The sequence below is a fragment of the Myzus persicae genome, unplaced genomic scaffold (assembly GCF_001856785.1).
Source record: "Myzus persicae strain clone G006 unplaced genomic scaffold, MPER_G0061.0, whole genome shotgun sequence".
NCBI classification, from domain to species: domain Eukaryota; kingdom Metazoa; phylum Arthropoda; class Insecta; order Hemiptera; family Aphididae; genus Myzus; species Myzus persicae.
The window spans coordinates 411,945-428,231 of record NW_019101213.1 but is presented as its reverse complement, the minus strand read 5'-3'; the positions used below and the strand labels follow the sequence as shown (position 1 = coordinate 428,231).

At 34.6% G+C, this 16,287-nt stretch overlaps 1 protein-coding gene across 1 annotated transcript; it reads left to right on the top strand.

The window, feature by feature from the left end:
• The first annotated feature begins 13,336 nt into the window (after window positions 1–13,336).
• Window positions 13,337–14,715, top strand: LOC111028235. Its single transcript, XM_022306789.1, has 4 exons — window positions 13,337–13,453; window positions 13,545–13,919; window positions 14,383–14,451; window positions 14,563–14,715. Exons 1-4 carry the CDS (start codon window positions 13,337–13,339, stop codon window positions 14,713–14,715), a joined length of 714 nt encoding a protein of 237 aa, XP_022162481.1.
• Window positions 14,716–16,287: the final 1,572 nt, after the last annotated feature.

Genomic DNA, 16,287 nt, shown 5'->3' with positions numbered 1-16,287 from the left:
CGAATTGCTATTAGTGCCCCGAATGAGTTTTTTGCACGAAGTTGGCAACGCCTCACATGGCAGGTGGATACGTATAGTTAAACACTTCGTTATAATATAAATAATAAATATTGCATTGGTATTTAATATATTTCGTACCGCGATCGTCTACAATAACCATGACCATAATATTCTGAGTAAACTATTATTATAATAATATTAACGTGTGCTTCATATTATTATAACACGAGTTGCGTACGAGACAGCGGCGGCGGCGGCGACGTCAAACTTTCCGAACTTGAAATTACCGTCTTCGTTACATTATCATTATTAATATTATGTATAATATTACAAGTGGCGTACAGCACGAGCCGTATAATAATATCACAGTTTCCGACCCGTTGTTTTGTTATATTTTATTTTTTTGTTTCCTTCAAACACCACGTAGGTACACACAATAAATACAATAATAATACGCACACACACTCACACTCACACACACTGTGTAAGTAGGACGGCGGCGGCGTCCGCGTCGGGCTTTGTAGTGTAAATCACCGAAGGTCGCTCGCGTCTCGTGTCGGCGCGGTCTTTTCGCCCGTTTGTGTTTATGCTAATAATTATTGTCTTTGCCGCCGCCTCTACGAGAGAAATAAACAGTCGTCGCACTATCCGCCGGCCGATGACTGTACATAGCTCCGGTGTATATAGATGTACGTGATATTATATAGTCTATATATATATATATATATATATAATATATATAGTGTCTATTCCTTGCAGACGTATTCCTATGTACAGGGTGACACTTTTGAAGGCAAACGATCATTTGAGTAACAGTACACCTACGCGTGCAGGCACTTGTGAGCGTTTTCGACTATTCGCGTTCTGTGAATAATTTACTGTGATTTTTCTGATTTTCCAAATATTTTATGAGAAAAAAATCGAATTTTGAACTAGCGCTCGGGGCGCTATAACCGTAGGTGGATACCGCCAAAATTATAAAATAAACTAGAGAAAGACAATCCAGCATTTCGAATGCGGGTATTTAAGTTGAATACTAAGAATGTAACAATGATGCATTCAGATACAACCCGTTTTGCAAACTTGCATTTTGCAAGTTGCTATTACAATCTAATACTCTAAACTCAGACTACATAATATACACATTTCTATTTCTGTAGTGTCCAACACACAAGCACGTAGAATGACAAATTTTTAAGAATTAAATATTTTTAAAATGAAATTTAAAAAAATGACTTTTATTATGTCATCAAATAATTTTTATCTTAAGGGTCTTATTAAATATTACGTGCTTACTTTCATGAATTATATTTTTTCAATTATTAATGTGTAATTGATTACGTTTCATATTCTAACTTCTAACACATTGATAAAAAAAAATAACAAAAACCTAGCTCAGATTATTCAACAACAAATTTAAATATAATTAACAATTTCATTAATGCTACATGAAGAGTTTACTGGGAACCAATATTCCAAGTACATCACAACAGCCCCCCCCCCCCTTATATTCAGAATATTATAATTTAATTATTCTCACATAGAATATATTCATATTCATCCATATAAAACACTATATTAATTATCCACAGTGTTCCAGAATTCGTATGACCGAAGTGGATCAAATAAGTCAAAACCCCTTATTTAGTGGGGAGGGGATGTTGGCTTGATGGCATCGGAAGTCTGAAAACAATTTTACCTATATTGCGATATATTTGTACGCACAACATAATCATACGTACAAAAATCGTTTCCCAGAAATCGTAAAAAATACTACGAGGGGCTGGAGTTACGTCACGGCTTTCGATATTATACTAGAGCTTCTTCGGCCATACAAATTGTGTATCACTTTGTATAAATTCGTACAAATAGCTTACTAAAGGATGGAATAATACAACATTCCAATATTTTGGAAATGGCGTGAGAGGAGAGCGCTGGTGTGAGTATTATCTGCCAAGTAGATCAATGATCAATCGGTATGATAATGATTATACTTGATAGCCGATATGTGTTGTAAATTATAGTTAAATAATGCGTACTGTAATCCGTATATTGTAATCTTTTATCATCTATGGATGTAAGCAGAGTAATAATAATTATTACTGACTACGCACACAATCGACGTACGGCTTCTTTATATTGCCTATATTGAACTCCTTAAAAACGAATAGTTGGAAAATCGGTGCACACTATGTAGTATCATTGATCATATATAATCAATGGTAGTATGTACGCACCAATATTATAGTTACCTGAGTGATTTATTATGATTCATTGCAGAATTCGGTATAGAGAAGTTGTTACTGTGCATTGGATGGTGCGCATACACTGTTTAAAGGGACAATACGATTATATTGACCAAGGAGAGGCAAAATCAAAAGGTCGTTTTGCGCATCCGAGAGTAGATTTATCCTCGGCGCAAAGACCTTTTTTTTTCCATTCCTTTTTTTTGACGGCGTATAAAAAAGCCACAAGCCCTATTCTTTATTGTTGCAATCAGCTCATTGAATTAGATACAAATAAAAAAAGTTTTTACTTTTTTTTAACATTAAACTTGCTCACTGTTATATTGAGAATTAGTTATTGGAAAGTGAAATTTAGACTAACAAAAGTTAAGAGATAAAATTAATATAATATCTAAACAAAACGTTCTAAATTTAAAATAAATTAAATAAATTTTCTACTGATTAAATGTATTATGTATATATTTTGATATTTTATATTACATCATAAGTTGTACACTGTATCAAAATTATTTATTATCATTAACTGTCACTTGCTGCAACTGCTTTGTAAAATTAAGGTATTAACTGGAATTAATCTTTTTATGTACCTAATGGTTATATATTAAATGATCAAACTACCTAGGATTAATAATATTTATATTTTGTACCAATGTAGCTATTGTAATGTCGCTGTTATACATATGTCACACACCATCAATCATTTTAACTTCTCAAATTTCCATAATAATAACTTCCACTTGATATTAAAAGTAGAATTCTCATCGGTAGGAAATTATATATGAATATTGTAATTAATTTGTTTCATGGTACTTACATATAAATTACAATGTTAAGTGACTTTTGAGGCTAAAACAGATGACCCAAGAATAGTAAATTCTTCTTTATGCACACAGGGATCGTTAAATTTTGATTTATAAAATATAATATACGTATAACTATTTACTAAATAGTATTATTTTGTAAGTACTTGTAAAAAGTATGGCAGTGTACCCATAATTATATTTTTATCATGTCCGGACTCATGAAGTTAACATTTACAGATAACTTCAGACATCCAGCCATAATACCGATTAAAATATAATCACTTAAAATATGTTGAAAATACCACTTTTACATAATACATTTAGTTTAGTAGTGCGTTCAAAATACGATAAATGTCTTAAGGAATATTTGAGGAGGTAAGCTACAGAAACTAGATTTTTTGCGGTAAAATTATCACTGACAATATTGAATGAATATTCCGAACAAATAGATTATTGCAATATTCAAATTCATACAAAACAGTATTTACATTTTAAATACATTTATTTAAGTATAATGTTGTATACGCGGGCCCAACGTGCATGGTCTCGTTGTCCACTCGATATTGTAATATCCAATAACTATCCAAAATTTTACAATAGAAATAAAAACCAACTATGTTATACGTACCGAACAGCACTATTTCTTATTCAATAAGAGATGGTATTCCGCCCAGCACGAATAATATTTCAACTAGAGCATGATTAGTGTTGACCATAATATATTCTGTTAAGATAAATAATAATAAAAAGACACTCTTCATACTTAAAAAAGAAACAATATTTTGTTCAGTTGAAAATTTAAGTTGTATTTATTGTATCGAAAGAGTTTTTGTACAATGTAGAAATTGTAGAAATATTTATATTTATATTTATGTACATACAATGTAAATTACAATGTAATTATGAAAGTGTAAAAACTGCAAAAAAATATACAACACAAAGTATATTTTTAGCCATAAAAGTGGCCTAACAAAAAATTTTGAAAAAAAATAGGTGTGAAAAAAAAGTATGAAAAAAAAAAACACCAGACAAGACACAAAAGCATGGGGGGGAGTGGTATGTGATGGCGAGGTATATCTGTAAATCAAAGGCTACTGGTCACCACTATAAGTTTCAAGGCCGATCCCGTGGGCGGACGAGTGCAGTGTTTGGCGCGTTTGCTCGCGGGCGACGACCATCGTGGCGGAGGGCAAGGCCCGACCGCGACGACCGCGGGAGCGACGAGACGACTAACGGGGAGCGGCTAGTGCGCGATGTTATGCGCTACGACACGATGTGCAGTGCTGAAGACGACTCTGTGACGACTTCAACGGTGACCAAAAAACACTGGACGAGCGCAAAGAGCTATTGGTGCTGCGGAACCGGCTGCTACCTAGGGGAGGTTTACCACTGGGCGAAAAATAGAGAGAATCTGCGGACCTCACCGCAACGCACCGCGGTCCTGATACTCCCCGTGATTTCCGCCCTGGCATCCCGTCGGCAGCTTCTGCCGAGGAGTCGCACGCCGTCGTACCCTGAAACATGATACGTTTCCGCGGGTCCGACGACGCTGACGTCCGCGTTCCTAGCCTTAGCTCTCTCTCACCCGCCCTTCGCGCTTTGCAGTCCCCGCCGACGCCGTTCTGAGTCGTCTTCGTGCACGCCGTCATCGGTCGCAGGTACCGTCGGGGCGGAATCGTTGCCCACGACGGCACAGCTAGCCGCCGCCGCCGCCGTTGTCGTCCGTCACTCCTCGCACGACCGACGCTGCCGGGCGCCCGCCGACCGCCAGATGGTCTCGCGTGTCGGTGACCGCGACCGCCCGACGCCATCCACCGCGATCTCGTCTTTCCGCGGGTGACCTGGAAACTTATAGGGTGGCTTACCGCCGTACCATAGTGCACTTTCACATACCACTCCCCGCGTCGCCGCCGTCTTGGCTGGCGTTCATCGGCCGTGGGGAGGTGTGCCGGCCGCTATTCTCCTCGGCAACAACAGCATAGAAGGCGCCGGGCTTTTTTTACTCCTCTCCACGCCATGGCGACGAGTCTCCTCGTCAAACCACGGCGTGAACCTTCTATGCTGAGTATTTCCGGTACAATGGCCTCACGGACCACACCTGCTTCCCTCGGTGGGTACTCTTCTCCCACGGCCGGCTTCGAGCCCAACAGCTCCGTCTTCACCACGTCGACCATTTCGATTAAAAATTCACCCATTACGTCGTCTTCGGTCTTATCTCTGCTGTCGGTGTTGGTTGCAGGCTTGTCATCGTCGTACTTATCTTCAATCTGCTTTAAAAGTAGATTCACGACGTCCATGATGCTGACATTAAAAAACTCGAAATCGATGACTTCATTTTCCATTTCGGTGACGGTATGAATGTGCTCGCAGTTAGAACTCGGAAATAGATATGAACAAAAATTTACAATAACGTCCTAAGCTACCACAGAAAAAAAACAAATATTTCCCAGACGATGGGTACGCTGTTGTGTGTTACTAGCCAGCATTGCGTTCATAAAGTCGTAATCTGTCGGCTTTAGATTTACGCATATACATATTATGATATTTTAGAACGAGGATTTGTATTTTGATTTTTATTAGGTGTAAGTACAGTGCTTGTTTTGTAATTTTAGGGAAGTCTTTTAGATTCTTAATACCTAAATGTAATAACAATAATATTACTATTGTACAATTAAGTCTTTGTGTGTAGTGTCGTATTCTTATGTGTATGTATATTGTTTGTATTGGATTAATGTATGATATGTTTTATTCTATTATTACAAAGAATTCGTTTTAATACAGATTTCTCGTTATAATATTCTCATTAAGAGGGCGATAATTTCTCGTTAAATCTATTTTGACTCTATATTGGCTCCTTCAAAATTCGTTTCCCAAAATATCATATTATATCATATTACTTAGCGATTCTCCATAATATGTGGTTACTTTTATGTTTTCATTTTAGATTCTGGGCGGAGCGATGAATGTAACGGAATTACAATGATGTTTTTTTTTATTTTTTATTTTTTTTCCTTTTACAGGCGATTGAAAGCACCTGTATGCTTTGGAAAGTTACTTTTACACAACCAACGCCACAAATTTCTATTTTATAAAACTTAAAGGAAGTCTTCAGTCTCCACAGGTTAGGTTAGGTTTCGAGTGTTATTAGATGTATTAGTACCTATACCAAGTTTATCCATACGATGTACTTCGATTTACATTCAAAGCTGTATTATAACATCGAGTTCACTCATCATTGAGTTGAGAGTTCTAATATTATAATTTATGTTTATAGATTTCTCTCGGCTGCTGCGACCAAACTCGTATTTATATAGATCTCTCACGTCCAGTACTCGAATATAGAACTTTAAGAGGTAACTGGTACATCTCGATGTGAGTACATATTTATATGTTAGTTTGAATTGGTTCGTCTACAGTAAGGTATCAGAGCAGTTGCCTAAGTCTTGGACTTGCCAATAACATGGGATAAAAAAGTCTTCTCGTATACGCCTGAAATCGTACTTGAGAACTACTAAAAACAAATTCAAGGACGAGTGTTGTAGCAGCAACAGTGAAAACGAATTTTTTCCATTAGGCTTGGATAACACGTTATACTATGAATTATGATATTGTTGTATCAACGATTTATGCATATTATAGAGGCCGGACGTGATTGAAGAAATAATTGCATCCTAGAATGGGAGGACTCTCATTAAATATTTTTCAAAATAATGCATTCAACTTTCTGTAAGTACTTTTTTTATTACCGTTATTTGCGTATATCATATCATAAATACGTTTTTCAGTTGTATTGAATGATTTCCTTATACATTCATCTAATGGTCGTCGATAATCACAAACTATTCTATAATAATTTACTTACAACCAACCGGAAAAACATTAAAATATTATGGGTATGACAACGTCTATAAAATGCAAAGCGACGGAAAAAGTTTTGTGTTTAATTTTCTATATTTTTAAGTTTTAGAAACTTGCGCCGTGCAAAATTCAACCATAATCCAACTTGTATACACAACGCCTGAGATTTTTCTACGGTCATATTGTAATATGCAATCGACGGCTGCAGCTACTATTGCGGTGTCGTGATGCGGCTCTCGTCGATCGAATATAATAAAAGTGCCGTACTCGGAGCTTCCATATGTAGTTAAAGATTACCTTTCGATGTGTAGTAACGGCAAATAACAGACATGGATTACCTACGAATCCCCTCGAAGTTTGAGGGGTCAAACGCGGACTTTGACGATCTCGCAGTCGTCTCCGGTACAGGCGTTCTCGTAAGTTTAAGCCACCGATTCCCCAGATCAGTACGTTTGGATTAGCACCCTTTGTGGCTTGACCAGAGACGCATTTATTATTATAGATTTGCAGCTCTCATATATTTTAGGCTAACATGCAAATCCAGAAGTTCTCGAAATCTCCGTCCAGTCACTCGCAGCCGCCACTAATAATACCGCGACTAGTCGTGGTGCGCTAGCCTGCGATTACAGTGAATAAACTGCATCAGTGGATATTTCACACTCAAAAAGTTTATTATTTTTAATTAAATTTTACATGTATATAAATATATTATATTATTTCGTTATAGAAACTTGCATCTGGCATAAGTCAACCGTATCACGTTAATAATTACGCAGACGTCGAAGATCAATGCAAACGGTTATATATACAGTCGGTGGCTGCAGCAGTGACTCTTTATATAGGCGATATTGTGAACTAACTGGCACCTTGATTATGGTGAAAGCCGTTACACGTCATCAGCGGGGGACAATCTTACTCAGCGAACGGTAAGGGCGGAATCAATGCTGAAATAACTGACGGATTAGACTTGTATGGACCCGACCACCAGTACATTAAAATTTGAAATTAATTACAGATTCGTAACGTACGACACTTGGCTTATTAGTTGATGCAAAGTAAAAAAAACGTTCCGATTAAGTATAAAGTGTTTGAGAGTGTTAGATTTCTATGGTTCTGCTTTATTTATCAACATATGAAGATGATTTTAAATTTTACACTGTTTTGTGTTGTACGAGGCCAAAAAGTAAGTGTACTCAATTTTTGTAGGCTTCAAAAAAATTTATTAAAAAAAAAAGATAACGTGGTTACATTAATATATTTGTGTGCTATTTTCTACATAGTCACCATTTCTTTCGATGCAAGTTGTGAGGCGGCAGATTCATTTTTTTATGCCTGCCTCGTAGAACTCTGCCGTCACCTCCTTTGTCCACTTGTCGACCACCCCATTCACTTCCTCGTCAGTTGAAAATTTTTTTCCACCCATGTGCTTCTTCAAGGAAGTGAACAAATGGTAATCTGAAGGCACCAGGTCGGGGGAATACGGGGGTGGTTCAAAACATCCCATCCAAATGAGTCCAACAATTGCTTCGTAACATTGACCGAGTGGAGTCTGGCGTTGTCGTGCAGCAGGCAGACCCCGCTCGTTAACAGGCCCCTTCTTTTATTTTCAATAGCTCTCCTCAATTTTTTTAGAGTCTCAAAATACCTTGCTGCATTGATGGTCTTCCCCTGAGGTAAATATTCAATCAAAATGATGCCTCTATGGTCCCAAAACACTGATGCCATGATTTTTTTGGCTGAAATGGTGGCTTTGAACTTTTTGGTTGAGGCCTTGAGGGTGAAGTGGTGTGACGCGACTGTTTGGACTGTCTCTTGGTTTCAGGTGTATAGTGTGCAACCCAAGTTTCATCTCCAGTAACAATAGACTTGAGAAAATTATCACCGTCCAGTTCATAGCGTTCCAAAAATTCTGGATTGCATTCGATTCAACATATGTTGTTTAGTAAGCTGTTTTGGAACCCATCTTGCTCACAGTTTTTGAAATCCAAGTGTTTCTGTGTTTGTTTCGTGGAGTAGAGACCTTGACAGTTGCGGAAACATTGCAGAAAGTTCATCCAGAGTCAGTCTGCAATCGTCACGGACCGAATTCTCGAATTTTTTCACAATGTCGTTAGTCAAAATTGACGATCTCCCACTCCTCAGATCGTCATGTACATTCGTACGGCCATTTTCAAACTCCCTACACCACTTGTATAGACTGGTACGATTGATATGGCCTGCGCCATAAACGGATCGTACCTCATAAGAAATCTCATGTGGAGATTTTTCCTTCGCAAAAAGGTAACGGATAACGGATTTCGCACTTGGTGGCAGACTCGATCGACATGTTTAACAAGAAAAATTTGTGCAACCACAGTACTGAACTCGTTCTGGTCTTATTTTAAAGGTTAGGACTTAAGGAGTAAAGCTATACGGCAGTGTAGCCAACATAGTCAAAAAATATTCCCTATGGCCGTAAGTATACTTAGTCATTACCTCAATACACTTACTTTCTGAACACGCCTCGCATATAGTAGAGTGTACATTTTTAGAGTCATGCGGCTTATGATTATAGTTATTGGATTGTTCGTAAAAAAAATTCTTTACAAAAATATCGTTAAATCAACAACAATTAAACATAGAAACGAAGTGAATTGTTAATAACCGATTTAGTAGTATTTTGGTTAGCATATCAACAGATTTACCGTGAGGACGACGAATGAAAGGTCAGAAGGAAAAAATGGACTTTTAATAATTTCTTATACAATTTAATTTGATTTTTTGGTGGAGTGTGAGAAACTGTGAAACGTTGGTCTATACGATACTTCCATACAATTATTGGTAGAAACGATCATTTATATAAAATATAAATAGATCATTTAATTATTCGTACCTTAGAAAATTTATTTTTATAAAAATTAATCTTTGCATTTCTTTATACAATTATGTTAAATGTATTTCTTTAATTTACGTATGTTTTACAGTAATTGTAAAACGTACGTAAATTAAAATTGTAAGGCTGTGTATTTTTACACATTCAACAAACATTTTTACATTAGTTATTTAGGTATCTAGAGATTGAATGTAATGAATATGTTAAATTTGAATTCAATAATTATTTTAAACGAAAAACGATTCTGAGCGAAAACGATCTGTCAGTCATACATATTGTTAAGTCAGCTGTATGATATTATTGCGATTAAAACAATTTATTTTACTATTATTAATTAGTATTTAATTAATTTATATAAATAACGTTTTATTGCATTTAAAAGTTTTTAGACCGAGCGAAAAATACTAAAAAGATTGCTTGAGCACTATCATTTTGAGGAGTATTGAATAATATGTGAGATTAATCTTGGACAATTATTTATTTTATCAAACAAAGCAGTTGCTTACTTAGTTTTACGAAATCTATTCAAGCTCAAATTCAATTGAAATTATTAAAGGATAATAATACTAACCGTTTGATTTATCACTGTTTCAACTTAAAATTTTAATTTTTTAAATTTAAATCTGAATAACTATTTAGATATTAAAAGTGAATAAAACTATGTATAGATATAAGTTATACTAATTTCATTATTGCAATATAAAAAGTATAATTGCTTGCTTACAAAAAAAAAAAAACAAACTAGTCAAGATTAATATTTGATATATAAACTTATTTTTAATGATATTGTGATAATATGCCAACTTATTATAACCTTATGTTCAATGGTTATATTTATTGACTTCAAATAAAAAAACTCGGCATCAGTTATAGTTATGGAAGTTTATTGTTTATAATCAATAAACTATGTGTCAAAAAAATCAACTCGAACTGAATACGTGGTATCTACATAAACAATTGTTCATGCCTAGTAATGCAATATACATATTTCATAATTCATGGGAAATTAAATTAATTAATTTGATATTAATTTTCAAAAGTATATTTAATTTGAGTAGTACCAACAAAGTATAAACACTATACGTCATAATATATAACTTGACGTTTGAGTGCTTATATCATTTACAATGTTTATAGTCAATATAAGATATTGTGTCAAACAAATCTACTCACCCCCAATAGGCACTTGGTATCCACATAAACGATTTTTCATACGTAATTTTAGAGTATACATTTATAATTCATAGGACAATTAAGTAATTCCATTATGAATCATACATTAAAAAAAAAAGTAGTTTTATGTCTGTCGATATCAATAGACAATAACGTATAGAAACTAGAAAAATATTAAGCGCTAACGGTCGGCCTTAATAATGTTCGAAATTCGTAAATAAATAAGTGTAAATTAAAAGATGATTATGAATGTACGATCATTGTTACATTTTTATAATCGGTGTTTTTTGATCTGTGGTTTGGGTAGTATAAGCTACAATCAAGGAAAGCTTAAGTTGACGACGATGTTTTACATCTTACGATGTACTATAATTTGTAGTAAATTCAGGACAATTTTCATTGGAATTATGATATGGGTAAATATTATAATATTTAAATTAATATAAATACTTTCATACGTCATAAAATTCTAAGTATATTTGGAACATTTTAATATTTATGATTGAGCTAGCTACATCGGTTACTGACTTCCAGAGTTCCTACAATCATACTAATATCAGTAATATCTAGATAATACAATATCTTTATAGTCTTAAACTAGCCATTATTCTTTAATGAACACTAGGTATATATACTTCTAAATGTATATAACTAAATTTACGTGTGAATTAAAAATCTTACCTATCAGGTGAATCGTATTGCTTTATTATGGTATTTTTGGAGTGTACTGTGTCATTAGGCAGCACAGTATTGAATGTGTTAAATTTGAATGCAATAATGAATCATTGACTACGAAAAACAATTCTGTACGGAGAGGATGTGTCAATCTCCTTATCTTTAAGTATATTCCATCATTTATAAATACTTTTGTTTATAATTTATTTTTTTATTAGCAATATGTTTGAATTGTTGTTGACATTTTTTCATATAATTTATCATTATAATATATGTATTATGTATATTGCAAAAATTATCTTACAAGTCTATACTAAATAGAATATAACCGTGGTTAATAATAGCTTAATTGTAGCCTAAATATTTTTAAAAAATCCATTGAGTCAAAGTAATAATAATAACATAGGTATGTTTTGGTTAATGGTGAAAAGTTTCAAATTTTTTTTTTTTGAATTTCAACATTAAAACAAAAACTATTGTAGGAAATGCCTTATTTTTCATTTGAATTGGTACTCAATACTCATGTTTGTTGAATCAAACTGAGAACGTTAGATCTTAGATGCCTATACGAAAATGTATCAATTTAATTTCGATATTTTTAAAACGGTTTAAAACTAACTTATGCAAGTCCATTTTTTGAGTTTTAACTACCTAAGTACAATGTAACTTATACATTTTCGTGGTCTGTTTATGTTGTAGTTATGAGAAACCTTATGTAGTAAGTAGTAACAAGGAATTATTTTTGTATTTTTCCCACAACTAGAAAACCCATATAATAGTGCTTAGTAATTACAAATGACTTTTTTTTTTTTTACCCTAAATTACTAAATTCAATTATTAGTCAAGATACTTGGAAGAATGTCATAACACCGACCTTTGTTTTGGGCTTAGCTATAAACTTTTTGGTATTATTATTAACTTGTTTTTTTTTACTCACAAACAAATATTGTATCTATGGAATTTATTATTTTAACATGAAATCATAATATATTTATTGATATTGCTATTGTCTTGAAAGTCAATACTGAAAAATAAAGTTAATAATAGTTTAAATCCAGACTAAATATTTTTGTGTGAACAAAATAATAATAAACGTAGTTAAATGCAAAACGTTTCAAGTCCATATTTTGGTTACACTTCTTTGTATTATTTTAACTAGTTTTTTACTTACAAACAAAAATTGTATGGTGTACAAATCGTAAATCGCGAAATTAAAATATAGATGTTTAGATTAAAAATAATTAATATATTTTGAATAGTATTAATATGACTACCCTCTAGGCCTACTGGCCTCTAGATCCTGTAGGATAGCAGGCTCTTGTACTACTGGGTCCTTCATCAATAAGCACCAAGTGTTCATTAAATTATTGCATTTCTAAAATCTTTATTATTCTCAACAGTGATTTCTGAAGCTCTTGCTATATATGTTTTCACAGGCTAAATATATGGGTTTTAAATGTATACAATTTAATATGTGTCAAGTTCAAATATTAAATTATATTTTACAGCCAAAGTTGCTTCATCCGTCCATATTTGAGATTAATACAATAATAATAATTTGTTGTTATGAAATAAAGTACATTTCAAAAGTATTACCCAATGTGTGGCGTTTATTTTTCGATAATCGACTATCAGCAGTATTGACTAAGCTCGAAGCAACGCACGAAAAACTAGTACATCTGAATGTGATTAGGCCAATGCAAATAAAAATGAATTGGTTCTTCATAACAGGAACTATTGTTCATTTAGTAGCAAGTAATGCACCTTTTATAAAATGGATTATATTGAGGTACATCAGGAGTGATCTCTCAGACATACAAGATTTGGTAATAATCTACATAATCTATCCTGTAATATATTTAACACATTTAGTAGAAATTGATCATTTTAAGATCGTATTATTTAAATGTTTTTCAGATCTTTGAGTTGTTTTCAAATACGTGCGAATGCATTGCACTCTATGAATACATACTACTGATTCTATACTTGCGGTGGATGGTGTACATCATAAATGGACAAATCCCGAAAAAACATTCAACCATAAGTACCTTCAGAGATATGTATTTGGAACTTATAGAATGCTTGAACGATATCAATAAATCAATATACGGTGTGTCGATTTTATTGAGTTTTATTGGGGCAAACGTCAGTCAAGTGTTGCTTATATTGTACTATCACGTATTTTTTCCTGATTCCTGGAAAATAAGTGGTGTAACACTAATGACAATAATATCAACAAGACTATTTAATATTATACTATTATATGGAATTGGTGATGCCACAGAAAAAGAGGTTTTTATACTATTTTTTATAATTACATTTAAATAAATATGTCTACTCGTTTTCAACACTAGTATATTCAGCCCATAAATTAATACATAGCTAACCCAGACCATGACTCTTGCCTGAGAAAAGCCGTCATATCTTATCTAACATCAGTTTTTGGTTTTGTTATATAATATTATTGTAGTTACCTATCTAAGCTTTGGCATATCTATATCTCGAATTCAAGTTTGTTATTTTTATTAATTACAATGTATAAATAAGAGAGTAATAGTAAATTAATACTTAAAGAATATTTTTGGTAAAATATTAGTGCTTAAGACATAATAATATCACCAAGATATAGGTACATCTAGTGTAAACATGTAGGTACATCATGAATTAAACAGTACATACATAATTTATTGATTTTGCAAAGTTATTAACATAGTACGCATTAATTAAACTAAAAAATTTTTTTTTTGGATTACAGATAAATCGAATGACTCTCGTCTTAAACCAACGGTCCATGATAGAAAGAAACCCAAGAATAAAACGTCAGGTATAAAATAAGTACCTATTTATTAAAATAGTAATATTATAATAACTGCTTCTATTCAAGAATTTATTAACATGGTATAACTGTTTTCTTCTTCTTATTATTATTATTTAGATAAAGTTTTTTATCCTACGAAGATTGCACGAACACTTTCATTTTAAGGTGTATGGAGTATGTGGACTTAATCTAAGAGAATTACTTATTTTATTTAATAGAGCAATTGGTTACTTAGTAATGCAAATTTTATTGAAATTGAATAAAAATTAAGAACAGATAATTAATGTGTTGATAATTATTATTTTAAGTATTATTAGTATTTATTGTTTTAACTTAATACTTTATTTTTTGATATTTAATTTTGAATAACTATTTAGATATTAAAAGCAAATAAAAATATTCATACTTATAAATTATGTTAGAAATTAGAATGTAAAAACCTAAAAACTATATATTTTTTTTTTTAATTGATCCTGAGCCCGGCAACTGTGGCCATTAGCTATTAGTAGGTACTGTAGGTTTTTGTATTGATGGTTTGTATGTTTTTGGTACGGTAGGGGGGAACACGTGTGTGTTTGTTTTGGCAGAATTTCGAATGGGGCACCCGTAGGTTTCTGCCATGCCCCGGGGGTGGGGGATGGCAGCACTTGCTCTCTGGTCACTGCGACTTTTCCGGAGAAAAATGCCGCCCGGTGGCCGAGGATCGAACCGCTACCGGCTGAGTCGCAGTGGAAGAGTCAGACCACTCGGTCACCTCGTCCCCCTTAAAAAAAAAAAAAAAAAACTATAGGTAATTAAGTTGTTCAACATTTTTTAGTTTGATATATAATTTTGAGTAAGTTCGTAATCGGCAGCGTTGGTAGTAGCATCTGAACAGAGTGTAGACATCAACTGGAAAACTGTGTTACAGTTATTGACTCTCCACAGCCATTGTGTAGTTGTTTTGCCTATCTATATCGCCGTGTGATCAAAACTTTTCTATTCTAACTTATCTATCATATATCATCTACATCTTCAGTTCTTGTTTTCTGTATACAGACAATACTTTTCTTATCGAGAGTCTAGTTTTTAATATCTACGATAGTAAACAGTCGATGCAGCCAGCATAAGCAGGTAATTATGTGAATACCGTAGGTAGTAGGTACGTGTACAAGCGAGGGCAGCTCGAAATAGGGTGTCCCTCAGTCAGGCACAGAGAGGTGCCGCTATTCGGGTTGCGAGGTGCTACAGGACCGTGTCTGATATGGCGGCTCTGGTCTTGGCTAGAATGCCTCCAGCCCACCTGCTGGCTGATGAGCGACGCAGAATCGAGGAGCGCAAGCAGGAGCCCACAACGGTGGCGGTTGTAAGGAGGCAGGAGCGCGAGGCAACGCTGCGCGAATGGCAGGTAATCTGGGACGACACGGAGAAGGCGGCGTGGACGATGAGGATGATCCCAGACATCAGGAGGTGGATGTATCAGTCAAATCAGGAAGCCATTACTTTTCACATGGCTCAGGCTTTGACGGGTCATGGATGCTTCCAGCATTACCTGTGGAGGAGGAGAAGAGCAGGTGACCCCCACTGCATGCACTGTGGTGAGCCGGACGACACTGTGGAGCACACCTTGTTTAATTGCCCGTTCTGGGCAGAAGACAGACGGGAGATGGAGCAATGCATCGGCCGGCCACTACAACCTAATGATGTGCCGGATATCATCCTGGGACCGGAACAGGAGCTCCTCCCAGATGATGCATCCAGGAGGCGGCGTATCGAGGCGATGGCGGAGGGTCTGAGGTTGGCATTTGGCAGAATGGTGGAGGCGATTCTCGGGCGGAAGGAGGATGCAGAGCGGGTTAGGCA

Excerpts from the sequence above, each read along its gene's own strand:
- LOC111028235 (XM_022306789.1), top strand. The coding sequence starts at position 13,337 with ATGAATTGGTTCTTCATAACAGGAACTATTGTTCATTTAGTAGCAAGT. Across the intron at positions 13,454-13,544 it reads TCTCAGACATACAAGATTTG|ATCTTTGAGTTGTTTTCAAA; the intron begins GTAATAATCTAC and ends AATGTTTTTCAG. Across the intron at positions 14,452-14,562 it reads ACCCAAGAATAAAACGTCAG|ATAAAGTTTTTTATCCTACG; the intron begins GTATAAAATAAG and ends ATTATTATTTAG.